The sequence below is a fragment of the Taurulus bubalis genome (genome assembly GCF_910589615.1).
Source record: "Taurulus bubalis genome assembly, chromosome: 8".
Taxonomy (NCBI): domain Eukaryota; kingdom Metazoa; phylum Chordata; class Actinopteri; order Perciformes; family Cottidae; genus Taurulus; species Taurulus bubalis.
The window spans coordinates 17,629,852-17,642,768 of record NC_136596.1 but is presented as its reverse complement, the minus strand read 5'-3'; the positions used below and the strand labels follow the sequence as shown (position 1 = coordinate 17,642,768).

Sequence of the window (12,917 nt, the reverse complement as noted above, 5' to 3'; positions counted from 1 at the left end):
CGCAAAGGGACACATCAGCCAATTAATGCGACTGCTGACATTTTGCGAGTACATTTTTGTGCCAATTTGTGTGCGTTCACGCATCGAATGTTTTCACTGATTTCTAAGCTAACCTTCATTATTTCATGTGATTATTAATTACTGCATCCGCCTTAAGAAAAACAGGAGACACAAGAAGATATGGGATAATGAATTTATTAAATTGTGGCACCTTGTCACCATATCCTACACCGAGATTGGTGCATTGGAAGATAAAGAAGAAACATCACATTTAAAACAAATGAAACGAGATTCCATTGCTGTGGAAACATCCACAACCATCTCACTTTAAAAAAATTAAAACAAAGTTGCTAGTCCTCGTTTCTGCACTTGATACACCTAGTAAGTGTACACTACTTACTTTTCTTTTCAGCATGCGAGTGTAAGAATTTGTAAATCCAAGTGATGCCGATTGCTAATGTTTAATACTCCCATGGTAAAAGTAACCTAAAAAGCTGGAACTCAGTAAGAAAAAAAGAAGCAATCTTCTCCTGTCGGACTATGTGTATTACACCATTCATCTATTATTGAAAATGTAATTATAGAATATTAAGATCTTTAAAACCATTGGAAAGTATGTTTACATAGTTTCTCAGGTTATCAGATGCATGACAGCAGTGAATGGACTTTCTAAGATGTGAAGAAGCTTCACTGCTATGAGTTTTTCTCAGTTTTTCTTAATAAAATATTCCATGGCAACTTTCAATAAATATGAAATTGATGATAAATGAAAACACATAACAGTTGACTCCTTAGACTAGCCCTTTCTAACGTAAAAGACTACACATGGTTTATTTTAAAATGTTACGTCTTGTCTTCTGGAAAATAAAACAGGATCCTAATTATCAAAAGTTTACTGATTTCAGCTTTCTCTCCTCCTTCTCAGTCAGGGGCTGCTTGGAGAGGATCTTCTCATGCAGGCGGTGGTGTTTGCCAATGCCCAGCTTCGGCAGACCTCGGTTCAGCCCCTCCAGCAGCACACATGACTTACACAGAGCCTGGCTGGAGATGTAGCCACATTGGTTGCAGGTCCCCTGCACAGGCATCTTCACCCCATTGCGCACAGACAGGTTCTCCCCTGAGTGAATGATATCCATTATGGAGCTCGGCCTTACGCTCTCCAGGTCCTTTAAAAAGGTCCTTGCGTAGCCACGATAAGCATTGGGAGAGTAGATACATTCGGTTGAAAAGTAGTCCAACTTCTTAAAGTACGCATAGAGAACAATCTCTTTCTCATACGCATATTTGAGGGGCTTGCAGCGTGGCACGACCCCGTCACCTTCGCTGGCTGTGGAGATGGCAGTGCATCGGCGGAGACGAGCGATGTCCCCTCGCAAGATGTTCATCAAAACGGTCTCTGCCACGTCATCAGCATTGTGACCTGTGAAAGAAAACACAGAAACATCATTGTTACTCTTCAAAATCCAGGCTAAGACCGCTCTTTCACATTGCAAAGTTGAAATTCTTGCATTCACACTTTTAATTGCTCTTTGGGATTACCTGTACATATCTTGTCCACTTTCAACATGATGGCTCCTCTGTCTAGAGCCTGTCTTCTGAACACTCCGCAGAAGGTGCAGTTATTTTTCAGTCCCACCTGCTTCACAATAGCATCCATAGTCCAGCCATACAGCTCCTCGTACGACACAATCTTCAATGGCAGCTCATACTGTTGCCGATTCCTCTTTACTGTCTCCAAGGAGTCATCTCGGTAACCAGAGATTCCCTCATCCACCGAGAGAAGCATAAGTTCAAGGCCATAGTTGTATCGCTCATTTAGGAGCTTCATCATATGTGCGAGCACTGTGGAGTCCTTTCCACCCGAGGCGGCAATTCCCACTATCTGTCCATGTTTGAACAGCTTTGCTGCCACGATCGTCTGATGCACCTCTTCCTCAAAGGCCCAGAAGAAGCACTCCTTGCACAGCGAGTGGCCTGTTTTTGGACGTTTCAGCACAGCACGCTTGTCAATACAGTTACTGCACAGGATAGGCATCTTAACTGTTGGAGAAAGTTTTTTTTTTTAAAGAAACAAGATACAAAATGAGTTAAAAAAATATTCAAGACTGTCAAATAAATAAACACTTCATCTCATTATTATTATTCCCTTATTTTAACTTCTAATAAAAACACAACTTGTATACAAAATTGCTCTTTCGTTTAATCATTTGTCTTTGCTCATGTATGCACCTGCATGTATATGACAGCAAGTTGCGAGTATAAATTAAGTTAAGCTGACAAAATTACATGATGTTCATTTGCATAATTAATTAACTTTAAGTGCTGCTGTGGATACTATTATCCCACAATGCACTGCTCAACTGATATAAGACAGTGATATAAGTGGACTAGTCTGTTTTTGAGGCATGCCGAATGTAAGAGTTGAACACAAAGACTCATAAAACGCAATTAAACATCGTCCAACAGGGATACACTTTTGACAAGGAGCAAAGTTCATATTTGCCAGCTTTGAAGGTGAATCTTCGTGAGCTACGATAGATGTGACGTTGTCTCTGTTTAATACTCCAACAACACAAACCTATTGGGATGAAGTTGATACAGATAAACCCTAAAACCTTCCAGATTTCGTTAAAAGGCGTTTACTTATCTCGCTGGCCAAGTTAAGCTAGCTAACTAAGTAGTCACATTTCTATTAAATTAACATTTTCATACCAACGTTTCCGATGAACCGAGATCGGAATTGATAGTGACGAAGTCCACAAGTTAAATACTTAAAACATGGAAACGTTCTTACTCAAACAGCAAGTATTACACGAACAGATAAAGTAGCATGTTGTTGTGTCGTGTGTCGTAAGCTCCTCTTCACCGGAAAACGGGAAATGACGCCAATTGTTGTCCCCTGCAGCACAACCTATTGGTCGGAGTTGCCAAGTGCACATTAAACTACACAATTATCAACATTGAAATGGTTCTTATGGTACTAGACCATTTCAATTATTATTAAACTATTTCCTCCTCTGTTGTCCCTTTAGGATGTTGGTGGGAAAGAACTTAGGCAGAGGGACAAACTCAAGTAAATCACACAATCAAGTCAAATGTAAGCAATTAGGATTTATTAGTTTGCTTCAAAGAATGTCACTCCTGCAACAGCTGCAACAGATATCAAAATGCTGCATTGTGTAAATGAAGAACAAAGGGGTTGATGCTGGAAGGGAGCAAAGCCAAGGCCAGGGTTCATGACAGGAAAGAGTCACAAGCTTAGTTGATGGGGTGAAAAGCGCCCCTCAGATGCCACTGCATGTCTCTGATGCGCCGGACCGACTGGATCTGAGGGATCTGGGCTCCGAACTCAGCACTGTCCTTATACTCCCCCTTTTCAAACAGGTACTGAAAGCCTCTGTAGCCTGGATACTGATAGCCCACCCAACTAGAACCAGTACCAAGCGCACAGAGAGGGGAAACAGATAAGAGACAGTTATAGGTGAAGAGACAGTGACAAAACACATGTAGTAAGTTATTTGCAGTATCACACAGCATCTGTGTTGGGAAGATGGACTCACGTGCCACTCTGAACCCGGACAGAGGAAACCTTCTCCTGGTAGCCGTGTGCGTGAAAGCTGGGGACATCATCATCGATGATTTCTATCTTCTTCCCTGCAAAGCTGGGGTTTTCGTAAAGGACAATCTTGTGCTCCTGGCTGTCCTGAAATTGAAGCAAAGCATTAACCCAGTGGATGATTTGCTTAGCAACTGATAGCACGACCCATGTATGGGTGGTATCTTTCTTACCACTTTAATTGGGCGGAATGCAATAAGGGTGTCACTACGCCTGCTGTTGGTCCAGGAATCCCAGCGAGGATACTCCCCCTTCTCAAACACATACTGCTCCCCCTTACAGCTGGCCTGCTCGTATCCCACCCATCTGAGTGGGCAGGGAAGAAAGAGATGGATGGTTGTGAAATATGTAGGAGGAAAGCAGGAAAGAAAGCTAGTTGCACACGTATCATTGTTTTTTCTGATCATTTTCTTCCCCTTCTATTCCGTACTCATACACAGAGTAAGTACTTTATTCTTGGACTTCATGTCCTTTTTTAATAGTCTGTCTGTCTCTGACCCACACTCACGGTCCACACAGCACCAATATAGAGCCCACTTTCTCCACGCCTGCTTCCTGGAGGTTGTTGCAGGGACCAGTCAGCTCATGGCAGCGTCCCTGGAAGTTTTCCTGCTCATAGATAACCAGCTGTGTGCCAATGGGAGAAAAGGGGACAGTTGTCGAGCTACTGGTCTCAATTTCAAGACTGCCAATCTGTTTCCAATGTTATGCTTGGTGGATGCAAGGTATCTAAATAGGGCATGCAGAAGTGTAACTCCTGCAGGAGGAAGTTGTAAATTGTAATTTAATTGGTCTCTGCATTATTGCTGGGTCTCCTCTCACCTTAAATGCACTGGTGCCTGGCTGCTGCTGCTTGGATGCAGGGCTCTGGTGGTCTGTTGCCATAGTGAATGGATTGGAAATGAAGAAACTGAAAAGAAAAAATATAATTTCTGTTGTTTCTGATAAATATCCTTGGATGTCTACATGCTTATCAAAATGTAGCTATCTATAATATGAGCAGGTCAAACTGCTGTTCTTCCCATTTTCATATATTTTGTTTCATAATACACATATAGAAAAGTGCCTGTCCCCCTCCACAGAATTACAGCAATGCAACATGGGAGAACGTTTGTAGAACTTAAACCTAAATTATTCAAACAACAAAATGAAAACAAATACTGATAAAAAATGTAAACGTAAACTTGATTAAAAAAATACAGCGTGACGGACATGAACCTCTTACCAGTACCTGCCTGCGCCAGTGTGTTTGTGATGGCACGATGAGCTCAATATATACGGGACGCCCAGGGGTGGAAACCCTGCCAACAGTACCCACAGTGTCCAAGCTGGCCTGCAGATCGGCCTGTCATAGGCCCAGCAGACTGAAATGAGGGGTCACCCTGTAGCCTCCCCCCACCCCGGGGAGTCACACTCCCACAAAGTTATTTCATTAGTTGTCAGTTTTGCACAGCCAGTCATTGTTCGATATCCACATGATTCAGCACAAACAGTGCCAAGAGTCCCACACCTACAATGAGAGGGAGAGCGAGGGATAGTAAAATATGTGTTTTACTGTGCAGGAGAGATTCATACTGAATTGAATCAGTCTATATATTTCCACAAGAGTAGGTTTATTTGCTGTTTAATTTATAGAAAACTTTATTCAGGTTTCATGTATAAAAAAAACGCTTCGCCTCTGCTGTTTAGAAGCTCCAAAGCCTCCGTCAAACTTGTTTATCGCAATGCAACAAAGAAAGCAAACAATGTCCCATTTCATCATGTATTAGTGTTATTGACCTTGCATGTGCATGTAACTAGTCTTGCAAGGGCCTAGATTTCACTTTGTAACTTTGTTTTGAAAAGTGATAAATAAATATAAATAATGTTTATTATAATCCTTATTATTGTTATTTATCTTATCATATTATTGTTATTTATCTCATGTTGCTTGGCAGGATGAGGTTTTAGATGTTAATCATAGGAGCATGCAATATAATGGAGTTATTACACAAGCTGCAATACTACAATACTAGTTTAGGATGTGATCACATAGGATTCACTTTTCACATTGGGTCTTTTAAAAAAACATATTTTTGACAGAGATGTACGTTTTATCTTAATAACATGTTGAATGTTGATCTTGAATCATCATTATTATCATTGTTATTGAATAAAGAGTTTAACCACATCTGGTGAAAGTGTTCAGGCAGAGAGTCTAGAATTACATCCCAGCTGATCACCATCATGTGTGCTGTGCTGCATCCTTAAAAACGCAAATGAACCCCTGTATTGCTCCAGGGGCCCTTGTACTTCTTCACTGACCTCTATGAAGAAGTACAAACAGATGCACATAGGTGAAACATGGGGCAATTCCAGTTTATATGTTCTTGTAGTTAGAAGTGCATTTACAAACCCCGTCTGTTGGCTACCTCATAAGATATGACAGAGTATGACTCGAATTGGAGACTGTGTGGATCTTGGGCCTATTTTCCGATCAAACAACCCATGTTACATCTGAAATGTTCCAACTCCTGTAGATATCTGTACCTCATAAAACACACAACAGAAACAGAGTCAGTCGATCATCATTAATTCCCAGCTAGACATGATTCAGTGTTATCGCTGCATTAGAATAGTGTGTTGTCATTTAGCCCTAACCCCCCATCTAATGTCATAGGCTACAAGGCACACAGTGGAATGAGCTTGTAAAGTTCGTAAAACAGTTTGTAAAACACTTTAGGTCTATGCATCTTTGTGATGGAAACTGTGACTATTCTGTTGGGATATTTTATGTTTTTTTTCACATCATTACACTAACTTTCAGTTCAACAGAAACAGGATTACATTGTGTGAGAGAGAGAGAGAGAGAGAGAGAGAGAGAGCGAGAGAGAGAGAGAGAGAGAGAGCACCAATTAGTTATTTGTGTTCCCTGAGATCACAGACAAGATTTGTGAATAATATCTGAATGTATCCCCGTTGCAGAAGCGAGACTTGAGTGAAACTGAGCTGTGACATTGCCATCTGTTAACATAAGAGGTTGTGCGTGTAGTGACGGTTCTTTCAAAGAATTTAAGGGTGACAAAAGTCGGCTCCATATTGTTGTGCAACTTGTTTTAGTGTATATCTGAATTAGGGATCTGGGTGTTAGATCTCATGTCAAGAAGGCTTTAGGGGGGGAGACAAATTGGGAATTTGTAAAGTATTGTTCAACTTTATTCTTGAACTAGTGAATTCTAACAACTTTATCTCATAAAACAAATATTGTTTTAGAATACAATGTACATGTAAATATTTATCTTTTATGTTTGTTTTACTAGTTGAGGGAGCCAGATGGAGAGTGCACACTCACAGAGAACACGGAGCATGTGTTTATTTTTCTTCAACATTTCCAACACTAATACAAAAATAAAACGTAAATGCCTCTTAAGGTGATGGACTTTTTATAAAGTGTGCCGTCTGAGAAGGGTCTTGTTCACACATTAAGGGCATGAAAACCCAAACCACAAGCGCCTGGAGAAGCAAGAAGATCTTTACAACGTTTTATGAATAAATCTTCTCTGGAGGGAGTTACTGTCTTTTTGTTGCTATATCAACCTATTCAGAGCCACAAGGTAAGTTGTTCCTTAAATGAAGGAAAACAAACATGAGACATCAGCGAAATAAGTGTTTTACCATTATTAATAAACTGACACCAAAACATGCAAGTGTTTTTCAGCCTGCCGCTGACAGCAATTTAGGTGATGCGAATTAGGTTATTCAGCAGAAAGACTCCAGAAACTGAAACGGAGGAGAGAGGCTGAGTAATGACAGGACCACAAAGGAGAGAGCAGCCAATATCAGTTTACATCTGCCCTCTGCTGGATGACTGAGGAAGAGTCAGTGGACTAGTCATAAATACAGTGCAAGGCATCCCTCTCTTTGTAATCAATGTTCCGCAATTTAATGACATAGCAGCAGGCTAATACTAAATAATTTATTTTGGTCCCCTTTAGAGCTGCAATAATTAGCTATTTGCTGGGTTTTAGCTTCTAGAAAATGAGAATTTATGATAGTAACATTTGGGGGTTTTGATCAGAGAAAACATGAAATTCAAAAACATCACTTTTGGCTCTAGGAAGTTTTGATGGCTATTACACAACTTTTTGACTTTTCATGGATAAAATTATAATGGAGAAAATATTCAGCATAACAAAAATAATGTTCCCCTTAAAATAAGTAGTTTGACACATAAGAATATGTGTTTATTTGCTTTCCATACTAAAGTTATGTGAGAGGATTGATACCTCTCTTATGTCTTCAGGTAAATATGCGGCTACAGTTAACTCGGCAAAAAAAGACTGGAAACTGATCCTCTGAGTAACAGAATCCACTTCCCAAAACCTTTAAGTCTCTTTAAAGAAATAGTCCCATATGAGATTTAAAACATTTAAAACGAGTCAATCCTTCCCTCAACTCGCAACAAGAAAGCAATTAAGTATATTTCCCTAAAATGTGGAACCATCCCTTTGGGAAACTCTGTATAAAAAGTGTTTCAATCCAGACACCGTTCATCTGATGTACATTTAAATATTCTCAAATTAAAGCAGAAATGTATACTTAAAGCTTGTTATCCTTGGTTTAGTTTTAAATGATATGTGCGAGAGTACAAAACAAAAATAACTACATATTGACTGCACTATAAATCCACTCAGGCTCAGATAGGGAAGGTGAGGGTAATAAACTCCTGTAACTCAGGGGTCATTTTAGTGACAGTGGATCCCCTGGGGGTCTGATCCAGAAGGGTTGTAACTAGCTGGATGATAACAAGGCTGGTCTTAACAAGGCTGATGATAACAAGGATGTCAGCAGCTCAGGCAGTCTCCCAGTAAGACTTTCACAATAATAACAAGGTTCATTACAAAGCAGTTCACCAATGATATATTTAAAGAGTTGTGCAGGGGAAAGGTAGGCCAGCCGCGGATAGGTGTAGGACTTTCCAGGCTGTAGAAGACTGAAGCGGTTCGACTCCCACCTCACCCAACTAAACGGTCAGTTATTGGTTCAAATGATTAGCTCCAGGATGTGAGCAGAACACAAAACAACTACCTCAATAATAATGGTATTGCATTTGCATGCATGCGTAAACACAATTGCTTCACATCAAAGAATCAACAGATGTTTATTTTACAGATGATCATATCTAAATGTTTCATTATTAAATTGTTTATGTATTAATGCTCATTTACCTAAAGTGAAGACATTCAAAGTGATAATTTCAAGATATTTATTTAAAAACAGCTGAATTCTAAAATGCACAAAATCAAAATTCTCCCAAAAAATCAAAACAATGAACAGTAAATAAAATACAGTGTGTGTGTGTGTATAAATAGGTATATATATATATATATATATATATATATATATATATATATATATATATATATATATATATATATATATATATACTCATCTGAAGCAGCTCAGCCGCCTCCGAGACGAGATCAATGCTGGACAAAGTCACAGAGTAAGGAAAGAACAGGAGAGCATAATATATATTCTCTTGATACTTTGATTATAGTTTCAGATTTTCTTTGTGTGTGTTTTAAAGATATTGATCTGTCATTTTAGCCTTTTTTTGGTGGTGAATGGAACAAAGGGAATTGCGTCGTATTTGTTGAAACTGCCTGACTACCTGGAGGTTTTTTTATTTAGTATTTTATTTTATTGTTTGCTAACATTTTTACTAAATGATTGAACTGATAGACAGTGAAGGTCTCCATGTTGTCCATGATTATGTGATCAGATTATCAATGTAGGACTCAATATACATATCTGTGCTTTGCGTTGTACAAGGTTTTTATATATCTTCCATGAAGAGGGTGTAACAATATCAGTTTGAAAGGTGCCTTATTGCAGCAGGAGAGACTTTATATGTTCTGTAAATGTTTCTATTTGATGTCCAGACTGCTGAATGAACAAAGGGACGTGAAGGGCCTGCAGGAGACCAGAACTGGAGCGCATGGAACAAACACTTGTAACTATCAAATCAATTAATAATAGTACTTTTAGTAGTAGTGGGAGTTGTTGCAGCCATTGCAGTTGTTGTAGTAATAGTTTAATAGCTGTTGAAGTAACATAATAGTTGTTTTTCATCAATATGTTTGTACCTGCAAATTTTGATTGTTTTTTTGTATGCAAAATGTATATTGTTTAAAGAAAAATAAAACTTTTTTTCAAGATCTTAATGTTACTTTGTTTTTTTCTTACTTTTATTTACATAGATTGTCATTTATTTATTAATCTATTTGAACCTCCTAAATATATATCTTGCACCTCAAAAATGTGTCAATGCTGTTTTTTATTTCTTGTATTTATTTTCTTGTTTTATTTTTCAGCTATTTTGCACCTTTAAAAAGATATGTTGTAGTATGGTAATATTTCAATTTAATTTATTTTTATTTAAGTCCCTCTATGGAATGAGATTAATAATGTTACTATACGTTATTAAGTATATAGCTGCTACTGCAGCAGTTTTACCATCAAACGCTCCATAAGGATTTATATAATTTCTATGACTTTTTCCAGCGCAGTATGAAAAAAAATTCTCCTCAACTGAGCAGGAAAAATGTCTGCTTGGATTAGTGCAAACTCCACACAAAAGTCATGTCTTCCTAATGCTGCTGGATGAGGCGTTGAGGCAGTAAAAGTGTCTCACACAACTTGAAAATTATTTCAGTTCAAAACACATCTCTAGTTTATCTTAAGGAAAAATATCTGCCAAATGTAGGCTTCATCATCTCCACATACCGTTTGCCAGTTTTATATCCCTGACAGTGTTTTTTTTTAAATCTTTAGTATCTCATTTAAAGCCCTTTCCACTGTGACTTACAAGTGTAACATCAACCAAAAATAGGGCCAATTCCAGGTCAAACAACTTTATTTGCCACTGAAACATACATGGCACTCCTCAATGGGCACAAGCATTGTTTGCCATGGTCAGGTTAAGGTAGAGGGCAGGCACTGTCGGCAGTGTGGGGGAGGCTGTGGGAAGGGGTGGTAGGCGTGTGAGGATCCTGCTCAGCTGTTTCCAGCTGTGGCAGGAGGGGCAGGAGGTGCTGGGGTAGGGTCGGGGTCGGGGCCAGGAGCCGGAGCTGGAGCCGGAGCCGGGTCAGGGACAGTGAAACAGCCCCTCTTGTGCCACTGCATGTCTCGCACACGTCGGACAGACTGGATCTGAGGTGCAGGGGCCTCCCAGTCGTTCCAGTGCTTAAAATCTCCTCTCTCGAAGATAAACTGGCGCCCCCTGTAGCCTGGGTACATGTAGCCGACCCATCTGGAGGAAAGGAAAACAGGCAAACTGTGACACATGTCTCACAATAGGCTTTGAGTTCTAAATCAAACAAAATGAACACCAAAAAGAAATGGACACATGGATGAAAGGGTGATGTAGTGAGGTTCTTACGTTCCATTCAGAGCCTTCACACTTGCCACACGATCCTGAAAACCGTGGCCCCACAAACTGGGCACATCATCATCGACAATCTCCATCTTTCTACCAGTAAATGCAGGGTTCTCATATAGTTGTAACTTGTGTTCAGCACTGTCCTATAGAAGGGAAACCAGACACATGGACAAGTCTTTTCACTGGCTCTAGTAGATGAGACCACAATGATATACAATGTGTAGAGAAGTAACGCGGGGCAGCTCGTAATTGAAACCCTGCACATTTATAGAGCTTTATGGCTGCAGTGTCAGTTTTGTGTGGAGACAAGTCACCCACCACTTTGAGTGGCCTGAGAGACAAGAGGGTGTAGCTGTTCTGACTGTTGGTCCAGGTGTCCCAGCGTGGATACTCGCCCTTCTCCAGAATAAACTGCTCCCCTGTGAAGCCATGCCGATCATAACCCGCCCAGCTGAGAGGAAACATAATTTAGTTAATCTGACACATGACCAAGTTATCAAGGAAACAATGTTCTTATTACTTCTCGAGACATGAATTAAACATCAAGCATTACTTACGGTCCTGACTCAACGATCACAGATCCAACCTTCTCCAGTCTCTTCTCCGTCACATCTTTACACTCTGTTGAAAACTCCGCCTTGCAGCCCTGGAAGTTCTCAAACTCAAACAGCAACACCTGGATCACACAGAAGGACCATAAAGGTTAATTTTGACAAGCAAGGCAAAAATACAGAGAGGAGTCAGGATCACCTCAGTCCCTATTAAACGTGGTTTGGAAAAAGACCTTCATAAAGTGGCTCACGTTGGCTATAAAGAAGACATATCGCGATAATACTTACTTTAAAATACTGTAGAATAAATTACAATAACATTTTCTGATGTCTGTTCACCAGGATACATAATGAGACTTTTTATTTTTTATTTAAATTAGATTCATGACCAATAGCACGACTCTTTGGATGTATTGGAATACTCCAGGTTGAAATCCTTCCCTGATCAAACCAGGTTTCCATCTCACATGATCGTTCCAGTACCTTATAGGTGACTCCAGCTCCTCCCTGGCCCTTGCCAGCAGCCAGCTGCTCCGGGGCACTCTGCTGCTCCGACATCCTCCTGATCCACTGATCCTTCACTTTTTGGCAGCAGCACACACACACAGACAAAGCACCATCCATCATGCATGCATGCATGCATGCATGTCCAAGCACACACAGTCACAGACACGTACATAGGAGGAAAGCGCTATGTCACAGTTGCAATTTATAACACCCTTGAATAGAAGGATTGCATATATGTTGTCCAAATATGAAGTAATCGTTTGCCTCAAAATCTGTTATTGAATCGACTGAATGCTAGAAATTATTCTATAATGACCCATTAAAAGTATACACTCATTAGTCCTTCCAACCTGGGTCTCCATTTGATGCAGCACCTTCTAAGTCCATTACATTGAAATGATCAGTCTGTGTCCAGAGAGGTTTTTACCTGTGTATGCCTGCTAGGAAGTGGTAGTGCCCCTCTGTTTTCGGTTCCTCTTGGTGCTTGGTGGGGTTGAGCCGTTAGAGGGCAGGGACAGGGGGGGTATTTATGGTTTATTTCTGGCCACAACAGCAGAAAAGGGGTAGCTGTTGATACAGCAAGTCTGTCGCTCACATTGTGTCCGTAACGCTGCCTTTCAATAGGCAGCTGTGTTGGCACACGCTGCCCTGCCTGTCCTGCCTGGCTGCCAGTGAGCACTGTGTGCGGGCACCGGGAGAGCGAGCCAAGAGGATTCAGGAAACTGCTCCGCTCAGCACAAACATACACACACTCTGGGACTACACCCGGTCCCAACCACACCGAAGCTCCTAACACTTTTCTCGCACATCTGGGTTTGTT

General features: G+C 40.3%; 3 protein-coding genes across 3 annotated transcripts; all 3 read right to left on the bottom strand.

Moving 5' to 3' along the window:
• Positions 1–188: 188 nt before the first annotated feature.
• On the bottom strand, positions 189–2,790 carry LOC306739730 (cytoplasmic tRNA 2-thiolation protein 1). The gene is made up of 3 exons (XM_079221773.1): positions 2,713–2,790; positions 1,540–2,040; positions 189–1,420 (listed from the first exon to the last, which is right to left on the bottom strand). The coding sequence occupies exons 2-3, from the start codon at positions 2,033–2,035 to the stop codon at positions 885–887; spliced, it is 1,032 nt and encodes a 343-aa protein (XP_079077899.1). The 5' UTR covers positions 2,036–2,040; positions 2,713–2,790; the 3' UTR covers positions 189–884.
• A 468-nt stretch (positions 2,791–3,258) lies between these two features.
• Positions 3,259–4,501, bottom strand: crybb2 (crystallin, beta B2; the record flags this gene model as incomplete). Its single annotated transcript, XM_079221956.1, has 5 exons — positions 3,259–3,427; positions 3,561–3,703; positions 3,790–3,922; positions 4,125–4,243; positions 4,439–4,501. 5 exons carry the CDS (start codon positions 4,499–4,501, stop codon positions 3,259–3,261), a joined length of 627 nt encoding a protein of 208 aa, XP_079078082.1.
• A 6,090-nt stretch (positions 4,502–10,591) lies between these two features.
• On the bottom strand, positions 10,592–12,191 carry LOC306739887 (beta-crystallin B3-like). Its single transcript, XM_079221955.1, has 5 exons — positions 12,074–12,191; positions 11,597–11,715; positions 11,358–11,490; positions 11,040–11,182; positions 10,592–10,910 (listed from the first exon to the last, which is right to left on the bottom strand). Exons 1-5 carry the CDS (start codon positions 12,146–12,148, stop codon positions 10,655–10,657), a joined length of 726 nt encoding a protein of 241 aa, XP_079078081.1. The 5' UTR covers positions 12,149–12,191; the 3' UTR covers positions 10,592–10,654.
• Between the last annotated feature and the right edge of the window lie 726 nt (positions 12,192–12,917).